This window comes from Trichomycterus rosablanca, chromosome 6 (assembly GCF_030014385.1).
Source record: "Trichomycterus rosablanca isolate fTriRos1 chromosome 6, fTriRos1.hap1, whole genome shotgun sequence".
Lineage (NCBI taxonomy): Eukaryota > Metazoa > Chordata > Actinopteri > Siluriformes > Trichomycteridae > Trichomycterus > Trichomycterus rosablanca.
Genome location: NC_085993.1, coordinates 38,588,610 through 38,604,809, shown reverse-complemented (window position 1 = coordinate 38,604,809; position 16,200 = coordinate 38,588,610). Strand labels below are relative to the sequence as shown.

The 16,200-nt window shown below is 39.3% G+C and overlaps 1 protein-coding gene across 2 annotated transcripts in view; it reads right to left on the bottom strand.

Annotated features, from left to right (window-relative positions):
• LOC134317106 (meiosis regulator and mRNA stability factor 1) overlaps nucleotides 1–13,367 on the bottom strand; it is a 35,442-nt gene extending 22,075 nt beyond the window's left edge. Inside the window, exons 1-8 of one of the 2 annotated variants that reach the window (XM_062997809.1) lie at nucleotides 13,351–13,367; nucleotides 5,811–6,005; nucleotides 4,425–5,123; nucleotides 3,548–3,716; nucleotides 2,554–2,768; nucleotides 2,344–2,461; nucleotides 1,280–1,452; nucleotides 397–858 (exon numbers count right to left, since the gene is read on the bottom strand). In XM_062997809.1, the coding sequence (XP_062853879.1) occupies nucleotides 397–858; nucleotides 1,280–1,452; nucleotides 2,344–2,461; nucleotides 2,554–2,768; nucleotides 3,548–3,716; nucleotides 4,425–5,123; nucleotides 5,811–5,951 (1,977 nt within the window). In that variant the 5' untranslated portion in view covers nucleotides 5,952–6,005; nucleotides 13,351–13,367. The remainder of the gene's footprint in view (nucleotides 1–396; nucleotides 859–1,279; nucleotides 1,453–2,343; nucleotides 2,462–2,553; nucleotides 2,769–3,547; nucleotides 3,717–4,424; nucleotides 5,124–5,810; nucleotides 6,006–13,350) is intronic. The other variant, XM_062997810.1, reaches the window with a different exon arrangement.
• Nucleotides 13,368–16,200: the final 2,833 nt, after the last annotated feature.

The following is a 16,200-nucleotide window of genomic DNA, read 5'->3' as shown; positions in this document are numbered from 1 at the left end:
TATAGGAAAATTGCCCAGAATGTCATATACTACTTCTACCTCACAGTCAAATTACTGATCTGGTAAACCTGAAAATAGTATAACTTCACAATCATGTCATGTTTTGAGACAATGACTGGAGTCCAATGTGTGGCTGAATTTCTATTGAATATATAAAGCAGCACATAGCTTCTACAATGACATTAACATGTAGTAAGCTTACATAATGCAGTAAACAAAAAGACGATTGGGATCTGGGCTTTCCGAGGCAGTAGTATTAAACCCAGCTATTTTAGTTTTCTTGTGTTAGAGAATGCAGAAATGACGGGCTCAGAGATTAAGCTCTTAAAAAGCTAGTTAGCAAGCTGGCAGTGAAGAATGACGGAGCGAGGCAGGAGTCACTGTTACACTGCTGACCTGTGAATAGGACTTCATCACTGGGCTGCAGGAAGAGGCATGCCCCCCTTTCCTGGGGCTGTAGGGTCTTTCTGGAACGTTCACCCCCGCATCCCTGCCATTCTGCGAGGGCCGCGCCGCCCGCCTGGGCCGACGCGGCGAGCGCGGCTTCTCCACAGGGACGAACAGAGCGACAGAGGAGGAGGAACAGACAGTGGGCTGTGACCGCTCCTCTTCCTCCTCCTGTGGCCCGTCGGGGGAAAACGAGACGGTGATACGGTTTCCCAGGACATCCTCGTTTTCCATGCGCTTGCAGGCGCGCCCGGCGGCCTCAGCACTGGCGAAACGGAGCACGGCGATGCTGCCAGACACACCCAGCACTTTCCCGCCACAGTTATTGGACAGGCGCTGAAGCCTGCTACTGATGGACTTGGCATCACGGTGTGTGGGGAGGTTGTGCACAAAGAGGAGGTTGAGACAAGGCTGGGGAGCAAAGACAGAGGAAGCACTCTGGGTTTTCTGGGACAGCTCTACTGGGGTACTTACTGGTTTTGTGAAACTTTGGGTTGGTGTCTGTAACTATTCCAAGCTTGAACAAGAAAGATTGACAAATATAAACACTGTACATAGCCCACAACCTGAATATTGCCCAATACACTGGCAAAAGGAGCACAAATTGTTTGTAGCTTAGGGCAGGGGTGCACTCCTGTATCAATTTTACAAAACCAGTGATACTGAAACCACCGATTTAGGCCAGTGCAGGCAGGGGCTGGAGTTGATAATTAAATGAATGTGTACTCTATATCAAATTCAAACATTTTGATTTCAGTAAATGCTACATTGTTTCACATGACACCTACAATGTTGACATGAATATGAGCAGATGGGGAGCAAAATTGCGTACCTGCGTTTTGATGAGCATCCTGGGTGGTAGTTCTGAGACAAACTCCTCGAACGGGACATGCAAGTGTGCATGCTGTAACAGAGCTTGTGATGCCTGGCTCTTGTGCACCAGAATGATTCGGAAACCATGCCGATGACGAAGGTCACTCAGTTCACTGGCGAAGTTCACATCGGCTGCAAATGCAACAATAAACCATTGTCAATGCATTCCTTTTATCTCTTAGAGATTTTAAATAATAATAATTTTTTTAAAAAGTTAAAAATTATTTCACTATCAGTCTTACATCCTCCAATGACAGTGAATGTGTCAAATATGAATACGATTGTGTCAAATCAAATTTTAATTTATTATTATTTTAAAAATGATATGCTGTGTGCAGTGTAGGAGTGGTTGCGGTGTTTTCTTTTTCTATTTATTTATGTATTTTCTCTCTATTTATGTATTTTCTCTCTTTTTCTCCCAATTTAGCATAGCCAACTAGTCTTCCGCTGCTGGGGATCCCGATTGCGTTCGAGGATGGTATATTCGGTTGCTCCACGCCCCTTCTGCTGTGTGTGCAGTCCTTCAACCCCTTCTTTTTCGCCTATGCCTTAGTGAATTTGCACATGAGACTCCTCTACTTCTGCACAAGTCTGCTAACCAGGGTCCTTGCACAGCATTTGAAGATCCCACCCACTTAATACGGTCTTTTCCAAACCAGTAGAGTTGATGCCCGCTAGATGGCGCCCAGCCAATCAGTAGCAGAGCTGTCATTCGAGTCACCTGGGTGCCTGTCGCCGTGTTTTCCATCAAAATCAAACATGTAGACACCCATGGCTTTCCATTATTTACCATTTTAGAATAACAGGAAGAGGTAGAATGTCATCCAGCAACAATATGAATGTTGAATAATGGAGATTAGTGCATGACACTTCATATGCAATACTGATCCCTGTGTGATCTCACCTTTTTCAGGTGAAAAGAAGTTGGCTACTAAACCTGTCGGAGGGCTTGTGCATTAGGTAGAAGAAAAAGAGGGAAAATGCAGAAATAAAATAAAAGAATTGCACTCATAAATAACTTACAAGACACCACAATGACAGTGGCTGGAGCTGTGTGTGTTTCAGCAAAGCGCCGCAGACTCTGTCGGAGTTTGTCATCAGCAGCATTTTTGGCCGTGGCGTTTATATGAGCAACAGTCACCTGTGCATAGGTTAGAAGACCGGCATTAAAAAAAGAGGAACAAACAACGATGCTTTATAACCTCTCTTTGCTTTATAAACGTGTGCCTGTACCTGGCAGTTGTTGAGCTCCTGAATAACAGCCTTGTTTTCCTTGCTGATGTCACACACACAGATGAATTCGGCTTCACGGTGTCCCTGGAAGAAACGCTCACGGAGCCTCTGTACCACTGTAGCAGCCGAACGGCCGCTGGGAACGGCGCAGTTCTCGATATCCCAAAACACACCCACTGGGGGAAGAGACTCCTGCCCACCGCTCTCACCGGACCCTGATAAGCATGAGCACAGACACAATCATGCACACAGATGCATAGTTAGAACCAACAGCTGGTCGGTTAAAGTAAAAAAAAAAAAGAATTTTTTAACACAAGCTGGTTATTAGAATGCTGCTTTTAAATGTAGGATTCTTCAGATAAAAACAGTTTGATTTGTGTGGATGAACACTGAACTGGCGAGTGTGAAAATACACAAATTTATTAAGTTCGAACGTTATTAAGTTCAGATTTACTGCCCTTAAATGTAGTGTTAAACACTACTGTTCTAAGCAAAAAATAACATTTCTAACCACATTTAAACACTTAGCTCGTCTTCAGAGCTTTTGGATAAATACAGGATGGATGGATGGATGGATGGATGGATGGATGGATGGATGGATGGATACTTTATTGATCCCGAAGGAAATTAAAGAAAAGGGCTGAAGGCTGAGGAGGGGGAATTACCCCATTTGTTCATTTTTCCAACTGTTCAAAGTCACAGTGTGTCCAAAGACATCCAGAAACATTAGACTAAACACACCAATTCATTGCAGAGCCAACACACATTCACCTATTTATACCTGGGTCAAATTAGAGCAGCTGATCTACTGTATATTCTGCATGATTTTGAAAGGTGGGAACCCACATGGACATGGCCACATAAAGAAAAAACGTAAGTCCTTAGAACCCATGGTGCTGTGCAGCACCTACACTACCAGCTGAACCACTATTATTGGAGGAAACAAAATAGTTCAGAAGACAATCTGCTAAAACTATTGTGTGTGTCAACTTACCATATTTCTGGTTTACTTTCCCCATGCTGGTGGGGTGCAGAAGACTGTCAGTGGAGGATCCAGAAACACCACAACCATTACACAAGGGGGCAGGAGCAGAGCAGGGCTGAGGAGGGGGAATGTTCGGCCAAACCTTCTCGGAATCACTGGTGCCCAAACCCTGCATGGGCTGAACAGTTCAGATATTACCTTCAGCTGTGCATAATCTTCAAAATGCTAATTAATTCAAGTAAAATAAACAACCTGGTTCTAATGTTTAGATACCATTTTCTGCATTTGCAAGATCTTTGAAGCATGTTAACGTAGCTCAGTTGGTTTCTTTTTTAATTTAGGGTATAGAAAAGTAGCCGTATTCTAAATGGTGCCAATCTGTACTTGGCAATGCTTGTTTTGGTTTAATTGCATTTAAAAGTATAGACCTGCAAAAAAACGCATCACACACCCAGGAGCCTATAAAGCTTGTTGATTGCATAATTGATTCATTAATAAATGACATCTAGCTGCAGCCTTAAAGACCAGGCTGAATGCTGGTAAACAAATCCAGTGTTTGTAATTGTTTTTCAGTTGCTGCACACAGCGGGTCATCCCGGTCTGCATATTTGACTTGGCTAGCGTGTTTTACTGCTGCGCCACCTAAGCGTCCTTCCAATCTTGCCAAGATACGCAAAGAAAATAAATGTCATTGGTTTGTACAGGTACATCTAAAAGGTTCCTAAAATGCTAATTGGTTTTTGGCTTTGGTGTTCAAGATCTGTCTACATTCAAAATAGCAGAAAATAGCATACATTTATTCTAGTATAACGTTTTAAGACCTATATACTAAAGCTCATAACCCTTTTAAATATGGAAAACTGTGCTGATAGACTGCACCACCAACCTTTCTAAAACACTGGTGGCAGTAGTGTGCTCCCTTCAGACAGACCGTGCTGTGCTCAACGCTGAGGTGTAAAGGGTTAGCGCAAAAGTGAGTGGAAAGTGTGTCACCGTGTGAATGAAAGTGCTGGTCCATCAAACGCTCCTCGCTACAGCGGCAGCAACCATGGACGGATGCAGAGCCAGGAACATGTCTGGACTGCACACAGCCTACTGAGATAGAGGAAAAGGGGTGGAGAGACCCACAGCAAGATAGGTGTGATCGAGTCGCCACAGGCTGAGACGTGGCTACTGATGTCATTGGGAAGCCAAAACTCTGTGGGGTCATTAGCTGTGCATTGGAAAAGTGAGGTGCAGGAAGGCCGCCGCCACCACCAACAGTGTTTACATTGCTGCTGCTGCTAATGTTACATCCACCACCAAAAGTGTCACCAAAACTGTGAGTCCTAGCTTCGTAAGAGCCAGGGTGCTGCTGAGAGTGCAGACTGCACTCACAGTGTGAACACAAGCTTACTTTAGGGCTACCAGGCTGGGGTTGAAGAGGGGAGAGTTTAGGGGTTTGGGGGTCTGAAGAAGGAAGGTGGCTGGAAGAGGACGCAGGGAGGGGAGCCAAAGCAAGAGGTTGATGAGAGGCACTGTGAAGAGGAGGAGGGGGGACATCTTTTAGCTCCAACACTGGCTTACGGACATCCATGTAATTGTTCTAAGGAAGAAACACAGAGAGAATATAAATAATATGTCAGAATCATTCAGCATGTCCAGAACTGTTACTTCTACACTGCATTTAAACGAAAAATACTAATCTTGTTCTAAATATTGTTTTACACCTATACTGGTGTAGAATGTGGAATAAGTGAAAAAAAGTTTTAAAAAACTGAAAAAAGTTAGAAAAATTGACTCAATGTTTATTGTTGTGCTTTTTTTCTATTTTATTTACGCATTTTCTCCTATTTTCTACCCAATTTAGCATAGTCAATTTGTCTTCCGCTGCTGGGGATTCCTGATTGCAGTCGAGGTGGGTATATTGCTGCTCACACCTCCTCCGACCCGTGCAAGGCCCCTAGAGGAACCCTTTTTCAATTATGCACTCTGCACAGGCGCCAGTCAGGGTCCTTACACAGCGTTTGAAGACCCCACCCACATAGTCCGGTCAACCCGCCCTAGCAGAACCGTGTCTGCTGCAGGCACTGCCAATTATGCCCGCTGGATTGCGCCCAGCCGACCGATCAGCATGACAGGTGCCTCAGAAAAACAGAACTCATATGTAAACATGTTTTGGACCAAAGTTCATTTAAAAGCCATTTAACAGCAGAGAGACAGATAAGCCTCATAGTACTGCAATGCTGGTTGGCAAGTCGATTTCAAATTAAATAAAAGGTGATCAGCCCACCTGGCACTGCGTAGCTGGGGGGGTTTGCTGTAAGGAAGAGAAGCAGTCCGAGAGTTTCCAAAACTTGTTGTCTGGGCGACTGAGCCATGGAAAGGACCTTCCGTTACAAACTTGCCTTTCCTTTCCAGATCCTTCCATCATACCACCTTCCCAAACATCTCACCACTGTTTCACCACTCTTCTCTCTCATGCTTCCTACAGAAGAGGAAAAGAACTGGGTTACATGATATTTGAACAATTCCACCATTGCTAGTTCAGTGTTAATATTCATTAAAAAACTGGTATTTTTTTGTATTGTGTATGAAGTTTCACATGATGTATTAAAACCTGTTTTAAAATGTGCCATTTATTAAATAATATTTTCATTGAAATCTGTGATGTGGACAGCATTATCTATTTTATGTAGGAGGTCATCTTATCCACTTTGTAAACGTGTCCTCCTTTTGTCATGAAATCTAATTTATGTTATAAATAAATCTAATAAACATTATTTACATTATTTTTTTTATTTATTTTACAAATGATTAATTGCTAATTAACAATACATACCCAATTCTCAGAAAAGTTGTGTAAAACTTAACTTTATCATATTGTGTAAATATAACCACATTTACAATATGATGCCTGCAACACACTCCAAATAAGTTGAAACAGAAATGTGTTTAACCCGTGTTTCATAACCTTTCCTATAAATTAGATTATTTAATGATTTGGGAACTGAAGATAATTATTGTTGCAGTTTTGCAAGAGCACACTATAAAACTTCAGCTGCTCAGCAGTCCTTGGTCATGGTCACATGACACTCCATACGTTTTCAATACGAGACAGAGTTTATTTGTGTTTACAATGCCATGCTTTTGTAGCACTTGCAGAATGAGGCTTGACATTGTCTTGCTAAAACCATAAAAACATGGATTTCCCAGGAAAATACATCACCTTGGTGGAAGCATGTGTCTAAAATCCCAATTTATAACTGTGCATCAAAAAGATATTCATATATATGCAAGTCATTTATGGTGTGGGCACTGATGTATCCATCCATATACCATGCTTCCAGTAATTCTGGGTAAGGACTGAATCACCACGAACATGCAGGTGCACAATATATAACTTCCATTATATGGTCACTGTTACATGATGCTCCATACAATTTTACAAATGATGCTCCATACAATTTTAATCATCATACAAATGATGCTCCATACAATTTAAATAGGAGACAAAGACAACAGGCAGGCCAGTCAAGCACACAGGCTGTGTTTACAAAGCCATGCTTTTGTAGCACTTGCAGAATGAGGCCTTGCATTGCCCTGATAAAAACCCAAAGATTTCACAGTAAAACATTACCTAGGTGGAAGCATGTGTCTAAAATCCCAATATATGACTGTGATAAAAAAGATCACAGTCTGAGAAGATCACAGAGACTGTGAACAAAAAGATCTTCATATACAGTGTATCACAAAAGTGAGTACACCCCTCATATTTCTGCAAATATTTTATTATATCTTTTCATGGGACAACACTATAGACATGAAACTTGGATATAACTTAGAGTAGTCAGTGTACAACTTGTATAGCAGTGTAGATTTACTGTCTTCTGAAAATAACTCAACACACAGCCATTAATGTCTAAATAGCTGGCAACATAAGTGAGTACACCCCACAGTGAACATGTCCAAATTGTGCCCAAATGTGTCGTTGTCCCTCCCTGGTGTCATGTGTCAAGGTCCCAGGTGTAAATGGGGAGCAGGGCTGTTAAATTTGGTGTTTTGGGTACAATTCTCTCATACTGGCCACTGGATATTCAACATGGCACCTCATGGCAAAGAACTCTCTGAGGATGTGAGAAATAGAATTGTTGCTCTCCACAAAGATGGCCTGGGCTATAAGAAGATTGCTAACACCCTGAAACTGAGCTACAGCATGGTGGCCAAGGTCATACAGCGGTTTTCCAGGACAGGTTCCACTCGGAACAGGCTTCGCCAGGGTCGACCAAAGAAGTTGAGTCCACGTGTTCGGCGTCATATCCAGAGGTTGGCTTTAAAAAATAGACACATGAGTGCTGCCAGCATTGCTGCAGAGGTTGAAGACGTGGGAGGTCAGCCTGTCAGTGCTCAGACCATACGCCGCACACTGCATCAACTCGGTCTGCATGGTCGTCATCCCAGAAGGAAGCTGATGCACAAGAAAGCCCGCAAACAGTTTGCTGAAGACAAGCAGTCCAAGAACATGGATTACTGGAATGCCCTGTGGTCTGACGAGACCAAGATAAACTTGTTTGGCTCAGATGGTGTCCAGCATGTGTGCGGCGCCCTGGTGAGAAGTACCAAGACAACTGTATCTTGCCTACAGTCAAGCATGGTGGTGGTAGCATCATGGTCTTGGGCTGCATGAGTGTTGCTGGCACTGGGGAAGTGCAGTTCATTGAGGGAAACATGAATTCCAACATGTACTGTGACATTCTGAAACAGAGCATGATCCCCTCCCTTCGAAAACCTCAAGTGGAAGGTTGAGGAGTTCAAGGTGTCTAACATCCAACAACTCCGTGATGTCATCATGGAGGAGTGGAAGAGGATTCCAGTAGCAACCTGTGCAGCTCTGGTGAATTCCATGCCCAGGAGGGTTAAGGCAGTGCTGGATAATAATGGTGGTCACACAAAATATTGACACTTTGGGCACAATTTGGACATGTTCACTGTGGGGTGTACTCACTTATGTTGCCAGCTATTTAGACATTAATGGCTGTGTGCTGAGTTATTTTCAGAAGACAGTAAATCTACACTGCTATACAAGTTGTACACTGACTACTCTAAGTTATATCCAAGTTTCATGTCTATAGTGTTGTCCCATGAAAAGATATAATAAAATATTTGCAGAAATGTGAGGGGTGTACTCACTTTTGTGATACACTGTATATGCAAGTCATTTATGGTGTGGGCACCGATGTATCCATATACCATGCATCCAGTAATCAGTAATTCTGGATAATAACAGAATAATTGCAAACATTACCAGGGTGAAGCATCACTTATCCACCAAAAAGTGTGTATATAGGGATGGCACAGTGGGTAGCAGGCCCTTTCTGTGTGGAGTTTGCATGTTCTCCCTGTGTCTGAGTGGGTTTCATCCGGGAGCTCCGGTTTCCTCCCACAGTCCAAAGGCATGCAGGTGAGGTAAAATTGGAACTGGAGATAGATGACTGTGTTTGACATTAAACTTGTGAACTGATGAATCTTGTGTAATGAGTAACTACCGTTTCTGTCATGAATGTAACCAAAGTGTAAAACATAGAGAAGTAGAGAAGTAGTGGTGGCTACGGCACAACTGTTAACTGAATGTTTTCTAATACATTCACACTGTTTATGTATTTACTTATTATGATTTCAGCATATATATACAGGGGTTGGACAAAATAACTGAAACACCTGTCATTTTAGTGTGGGAGGTTTCATGGCTAAATTGGACCAGTCTGGTGGCCAATCTTCATTAATTGCACATTGCACCAGTAAGAGCAGAGTGTGAAGGTTCAATTAGCAGGGTAAGAGCACAGTTTTGCTCAAAATATTGCAATGCACACAACATTATGAGTGACATACCAGAGTTCAAAAGAGGACAAATTGTTGGTGCACGTCTTGCTGGCGCATCTGTGACCAAGACAGCAAGTCTTTGTGATGTATCAAGAGCCACGGTATCCAGGGTAATGTCAGCATACCATCAAGAAGGACAAACCACATCCGACAGGATTAACTGTGGACGCAAGAGGAAGCTGTCTGAAAGGGATGTTCGGGTGCTAACCCGGATTGTATCCAAAAAACATAAAACCACGGCTGCCCAAATCACGGCAGAATTAAATGTGCACCTCGACTCTCCTGTTTCCACCAGAACTGTCCGTCGGGAGCTCCACAGGGTCAATATACACGGCCGGGCTGCTATAGCCAAACCTTTGGTCACTCGTGCCGATGCCAAACGTCGGTTTCAATGGTGCAAGGAGCGCAAATCTTGGGCTGTGAACAATGTGAAACATGTATTGTTCTCTGATGAGTCCACCTTTACTGTTTTCCCCACATCCGGGAGAGTTACGGTGTGGAGAAGCCCCAAAGAAGCGTACCACCCAGACTGTTGCATGCCCAGAGTGAAGCATGGGGGTGGATCAGTGATGGTTTGGGCTGCCATATCATGGCATTCCCTTGGCCCAATACTTGTGCTAGATGGGCGCGTCACTGCCAAGGACTACCGAACCATTCTGGAGGACCATGTGCATCCAATGGCGGTGCCGTGTATCAGGATGACAATGCACCAATACACACAGCAAGACTGGTGAAAGATTGGTTTGATGAACATGAAAGTGAAGTTGAACATCTCCCATGGCCTGCACAGTCACCAGATCTAAATATTATTGAGCCACTTTGGGGTGTTTTGGAGAAGCGAGTCAGGAAACGTTTTCCTCCACCAGCATCACGTAGTGACCTGGCCACTATCCTGCAAGAAGAATGGCTTAAAATCCCTCTGACCACTGTGCAGGACTTGTATATGTCATTTCCAAGACGAATTGACGCTGTATTGGCCGCAAAAGGAGGCCCTACACCATACTAATAAATTATTGTGGTCTAAAACCAGGTGTTTCAGTTATTTTGTCCAACCCCTGTATATATATGTATATATATATATGAGAAATTGTTGAGGGGGCCCCATTTTTATTTTTTGCACTGGGGCCCATGAGCTCCTAGTTACACCACTGATCTTGTTATTATGACTGCTTTGGCCTTTCTTCCAGCTTATTATTTTAAATTGTGAAAAACATTCAAACCAAACTGGCAACAACAAGAAGCCTGCTGCTAATTTACATAATTACAAGGTCGTCTGTGTAGTTATATAAGAGGAGAAATGCAGTTACTGAGATCGAACTTTAACACCATTGTTAACGTTACACAACAACCGGCGCAATCATTTACGTCAGAGAATTACTCCACAGTCAAGACTCTGCTTACGCTTTATTTATGTTGTATATTTACCAAATGTATTACGTAAATAAATGTATTGCAATAAAGCCTGTGGGTCAAACTACATTTAAACAGCATATGCTGAATTAACTCAGTCTGAAGGTGTTGGTCATAATTACATGTTAGTGTTACGTGTTAGTGTTACGTGTTAGTGTTACGTGTTACGTGTTAGTGTTACGTGTTAGTGTTACGTGTTCGTGTTAGTGTTACGTGTTAGTGTTACGTGTTAGTATTAAATGTTAGTTACGTGTTAGTGTTACGTGTTAGTGTTACGTGTTAGTGTTACGTGTTAGTGTTACGTGTTAGTGTTACGTGTTACGTGTTACGTGTTAGTGTTACGTGTTAGTGTTACGTGTTACGTGTTAGTGTTACGTGTTAGTGTTACGTGTTAGTATTAAATGTTAGTTACGTGTTAGTGTTACGTGTTAGTGTTACGTGTTAGTGTTACGTGTTAGTGTTACGTGTTAGTGTTACGTGTTAGTGTTACGTGTTAGTATTAAATGTTAGTGTTACGTGTTAGTGTTACGTGTTAGTATTACGTGTTAGTGTTACGTGTTAGTGTTACGTGTTAGTGTTACGTGTTAGTGTTACGTGTTAGTGTTACGTGTTAGTGTTACGTGTTAGTGTTACGTGTTAGTGTTACGTGTTAGTATTAAATGTTAGTGTTACGTGTTAGTGTTACGTGTTAGTGTTACGTGTTAGTGTTACGTGTTAGTGTTAAATGTTAGTGTTAAATGTTAGTGTTACGTGTTAGTGTTACGTGTTAGTGTTACGTGTTAGTGTTACGTGTTAGTATTACGTGTTAGTATTACGTGTTAGTATTACGTGTTAGTATTACGTGTTAGTATTACATGTTAGTATTATATGTTAGTATTACATGTTAGTGTTACGTGTTAGTATTACGTGTTAGTATTACATGTTAGTATTACGTGTTAGTATTACGTTAGTATTACATGTTAGTATTATATGTTAGTATTAAATGTTAGTGTTACGTGTTAGTATTACGTGTTAGTATTACATGTTAGTATTACGTGTTAGTATTACGTGTTAGTATTACGTGTTAGTATTACGTGTTAGTATTACATGTTAGTATTATATGTTAGTATTAAATGTTAGTGTTACGTGTTAGTATTACGTGTTAGTATTACATGTTAGTATTACGTGTTAGTATTACGTGTTAGTATTACATGTTAGTATTACGTGTTAGTATTACGTGTTAGTATTACGTGTTAGTATTACGTGTTAGTATTACGTGTTAGTATTACGTGTTAGTATTAAGTGTTAGTATTACGTGTTAGTATTACATGTTAGTATTACGTGTTAGTATTACATGTTAGTATTACGTGTTAGTATTACGTGTTAGTATTACGTGTTAGTATTATATGTTAGTATTACGTGTTAGTATTACGTGTTAGTATTACATGTTAGTATTATATGTTAGTATTAAATGTTAGTGTTACGTGTTAGTATTACGTGTTAGTATTAAATGTTAGTGTTACGTGTTAGTATTATATGTTAGTATTAAATGTTAGTGTTACGTGTTAGTATTATATGTTAGTATTAAATGTTAGTATTACATGTTAGTATTACGTGTTAGTATTAAATGTTAGTGTTACGTGTTAGTATTATATGTTAGTATTAAATGTTAGTGTTACGTGTTAGTATTATATGTTAGTATTACATGTTAGTGTTACGTGTTAGTATTACATGTTAGTATTAAATGTTAGTGTTACGTGTTAGTATTATATGTTAGTATTAAATGTTAGTGTTACGTGTTAGTATTATATGTTAGTATTATATGTTAGTATTACATGTTAGTATTAAATGTTAGTATTAAATGTTAGTGTTACGTGTTAGTATTATATGTTAGTATTATATGTTAGTATTACATGTTAGTATTAAATGTTAGTATTAAATGTTAGTGTTACGTGTTAGTATTATATGTTAGTATTATATGTTAGTATTACATGTTAGTATTAAATGTTAGTATTAAATGTTAGTGTTACGTGTTAGTATTATATGTTAGTATTATATGTTAGTATTACATGTTAGTATTATATGTTAGTATTAAATGTTAGTGTTACGTGTTAGTATTATATGTTAGTATTATATGTTAGTATTACATGTTAGTATTAAATGTTAGTATTAAATGTTAGTGTTACGTGTTAGTATTATATGTTAGTATTATATGTTAGTATTACATGTTAGTATTAAATGTTAGTATTAAATGTTAGTGTTACGTGTTAGTATTATATGTTAGTATTATATGTTAGTATTACATGTTAGTATTAAATGTTAGTGTTACGTGTTAGTATTATATGTTAGTATTACATGTTAGTATTACGTACACCTGCGCGCTGGGCTTTGTTTTTAGCTCTGTTAGCTAACAGTATTAGCAAAACGACTTAAAATTCACCACAACAAACAACGTATATTTACGCGTCATTTCTTTATGTTAATAAAATGTCGAAGTTGAAAACGAGAATAATTTTATATAATTAATAGTTTGGTTCATTTCCTGAGCATCCGAAACAACCTACCTTCTAGCTTCCCCCCATTTCTCTCGCGCGCTGCTCCTTTGGAAGTCTCCCTGGAAACCAAGGGGACTTTCTACTCTGCCATAAACCAGTCGGCAGCTGTCGTAAATCACCATAATAAAGATTCTGAGGAGATTACCTTGATGTGGTTCCTGAGATCAGTTACAGTACATGCAGTTTTTATACTTTACACTAGATATAAAAGAGGAAAATACATAAGATATTTACTCAAAGGTTTACATACACTTGCAATCTGTACATCTGTATCACAGCAGTTTAAGCATTTTCATGATTGGAACACAGTTTTGAGTGATTTCATGTTTATTCTTGTTCTGTGGGTTTATTGTGGGTTTTTGTTTAAAAAATATATAAACAGCAACTAAGATGATCATTTGTTAATATGGAAAGTTTTATAATGCTATTTCACTTGTAAGACCTCCCAATTTCCTGTTAGTGGAGACAATTGTTTACAGCAGATGACTCGGCCAAACCTTAATAGTTTCTTCACCCTTATAAAATGATGCTGTATTCTGCAAAGAAGGAAAACCCAAACTGTCACCCTGTGCTGAGAGGACATTAATCTGGATGGTCATATGTGATTCAAGCACCACAAAATGATATGGTATGGATTTGAAAATGAAGGAACATGGGACACTGTGCAAGGGCTTAAGGGACACTAACACCCTTTCCCCCCCCCCCCCCCCCAACAAAAAGCCAATCATTTATGCATAGATCCCCAGCAACTACACTTTTAATTTCAATGATTATAGACAAACAATTTCATTTTATTTCATTTTAATCAACCACTTTATCCTGCTCAGGGTCTCAGTGGTTTCAGTTCCACCCGGTAACACTGGTTGAAAGGCAGGAATAACCGGAGGGCTTTGTGATGAAAAACAGCAGCTTGTTGGGCCACAAAGTCACACTCATATTGTGTAAAGCAGAATGTGGTTTAGCATAGTTTTACTAAAACAAGTAGGATCCTGTCTGAAAAAAGACGTCTAGATTGCAACAATTTTTCTGGATTCTCAGAATCTTTTAATGTTCATAGACTGTAAACGGTAAAATTATGTAATAATAAACATTTTTGTTGGATGGATCATTTGCTTATGCAGTTTTTTAGCAAGACTTTTACGAGGAATCTTCAAAAAGTTGTCGCAAGGATTTAGCGTTTTGGGCCAGTGATAGCTCAGTGGTTAAGGTACTGGACTAGTAAACAGAAGGTTGCTGGTTCAAGCCCCGCCACCACCAAGTTGCCACTGTTGGGTCCTTGAGCAAGGCCCTTAACCCTCAATTGCTCATTGTAAGTCGCTTTGGATAAAAGCGTCTGCTGAAAATGTAAATTTAGCGCCATCTGACCTTTTTGTACCGCTCAAAGCTTTAAGGGGAAGAAGATTTTCATGTGATAATAATGTGAAAGCAGCAGTGCATCAGTGGCTACACGCTCAACCAAAAACATTTTTTGCTGATAACATTAAAAAGGTACGAGGCTGGGAAAAATGAATTGCAAAGGAAGGTGACTATGTAATGAGAAAAGTAATGTAATTTTTTTTTTTTTTTATTAGATAGAGTTAAAAAAGTGTGGAAAGAACTCTCAAATATTTAAGTATGGTAGCATCAACTATTACCAACTCACCTACCTACTTGTTCATTCCACAAAAATCCCAGGCTTACACTGACAATGTATTAACTTTTTGAAGAATGTGTTGCAGGCTTCAAATCTGACATTAATGCATATTTACAAGGGTATTTTAACTTGTTGTTTACCTACTGTCCCACATATATAGACTACATTCTGAATGCTGAACTAGTTCTGATCATATCAACAAACGATTTTGTAACTGTTCCAAATTAATGTTAAACCATTTTGTCTTCAATAAGCAATGCCTAAAATGAGCTTGTTAATTTTAAAACAGGCTGATAAAAGCTTGCTGTTTAATAGTGAGCCTACTAATGATGTTCAGTCAACTATTAAAAATTATTTAAAATGGTTCACATTTTAATTGGTTCACATTAATAAAACACTGGACAAAAAACAAAAACAAATTAAGATGCTGGGGTGGTAAAATATGTATTAAATATGTATTTATTGTGTGCATATAAGGAATAATTACATTAACATATTAAAAAGCACTCATGCACAAGCAAAGGAAGAGACATCCTAAGGTTTGAAAATTCCACAGCTACTCTAGTCTGGGTTCAATAAAAAAATGCTGTAAATCAGTAGTATTCAAACATTTTTTCAGACCTTCAAACATTTTAGTAACATCAACTCATCAAGGTTTGCTGTGGTCTGTTTTTTTGTTGTTGTTTTTTTAAATAGGAAAATTAAAATGAAATAAAAATTGCCTATTTTTATAGATCAATAAAGTCACAAAGCCTTAACAGTATTATTATATTTTCCCAAAATAATATTATAAATATAAGTTCATTATAGCTCATTTGCTTCCATCTTCAAGGGAAATCCCATAGTTTGAATACCACTGCTTTAACTACTACTTCTTTACAACATTTGATTTTACCAGTTAAAAACATACTGTCCATATTAGATGTTCCTCGTAATGATATAATGATTTTTTTTAAATTATTGTGTTAAATTCTTGGCAAATCAAGGCTATTAAAACAATATACACCCCATACAAGGTTAAATACATATATATAAAAACAATATAGAAAACTTTTAACAAAAACGAAAATGTAGTTAGATACTACATCCATTTTCATTTACAGCAAGCAACTTTATAGCCAATTACAGTGCAAGCCATTGAAAATTAAGGGCCTTGCTCAGGGGCCCAACAGTGGCAACGAGGTGGTGTTGGGGCTTGAATCAGCAACCTTCTAATTACTAGTCCA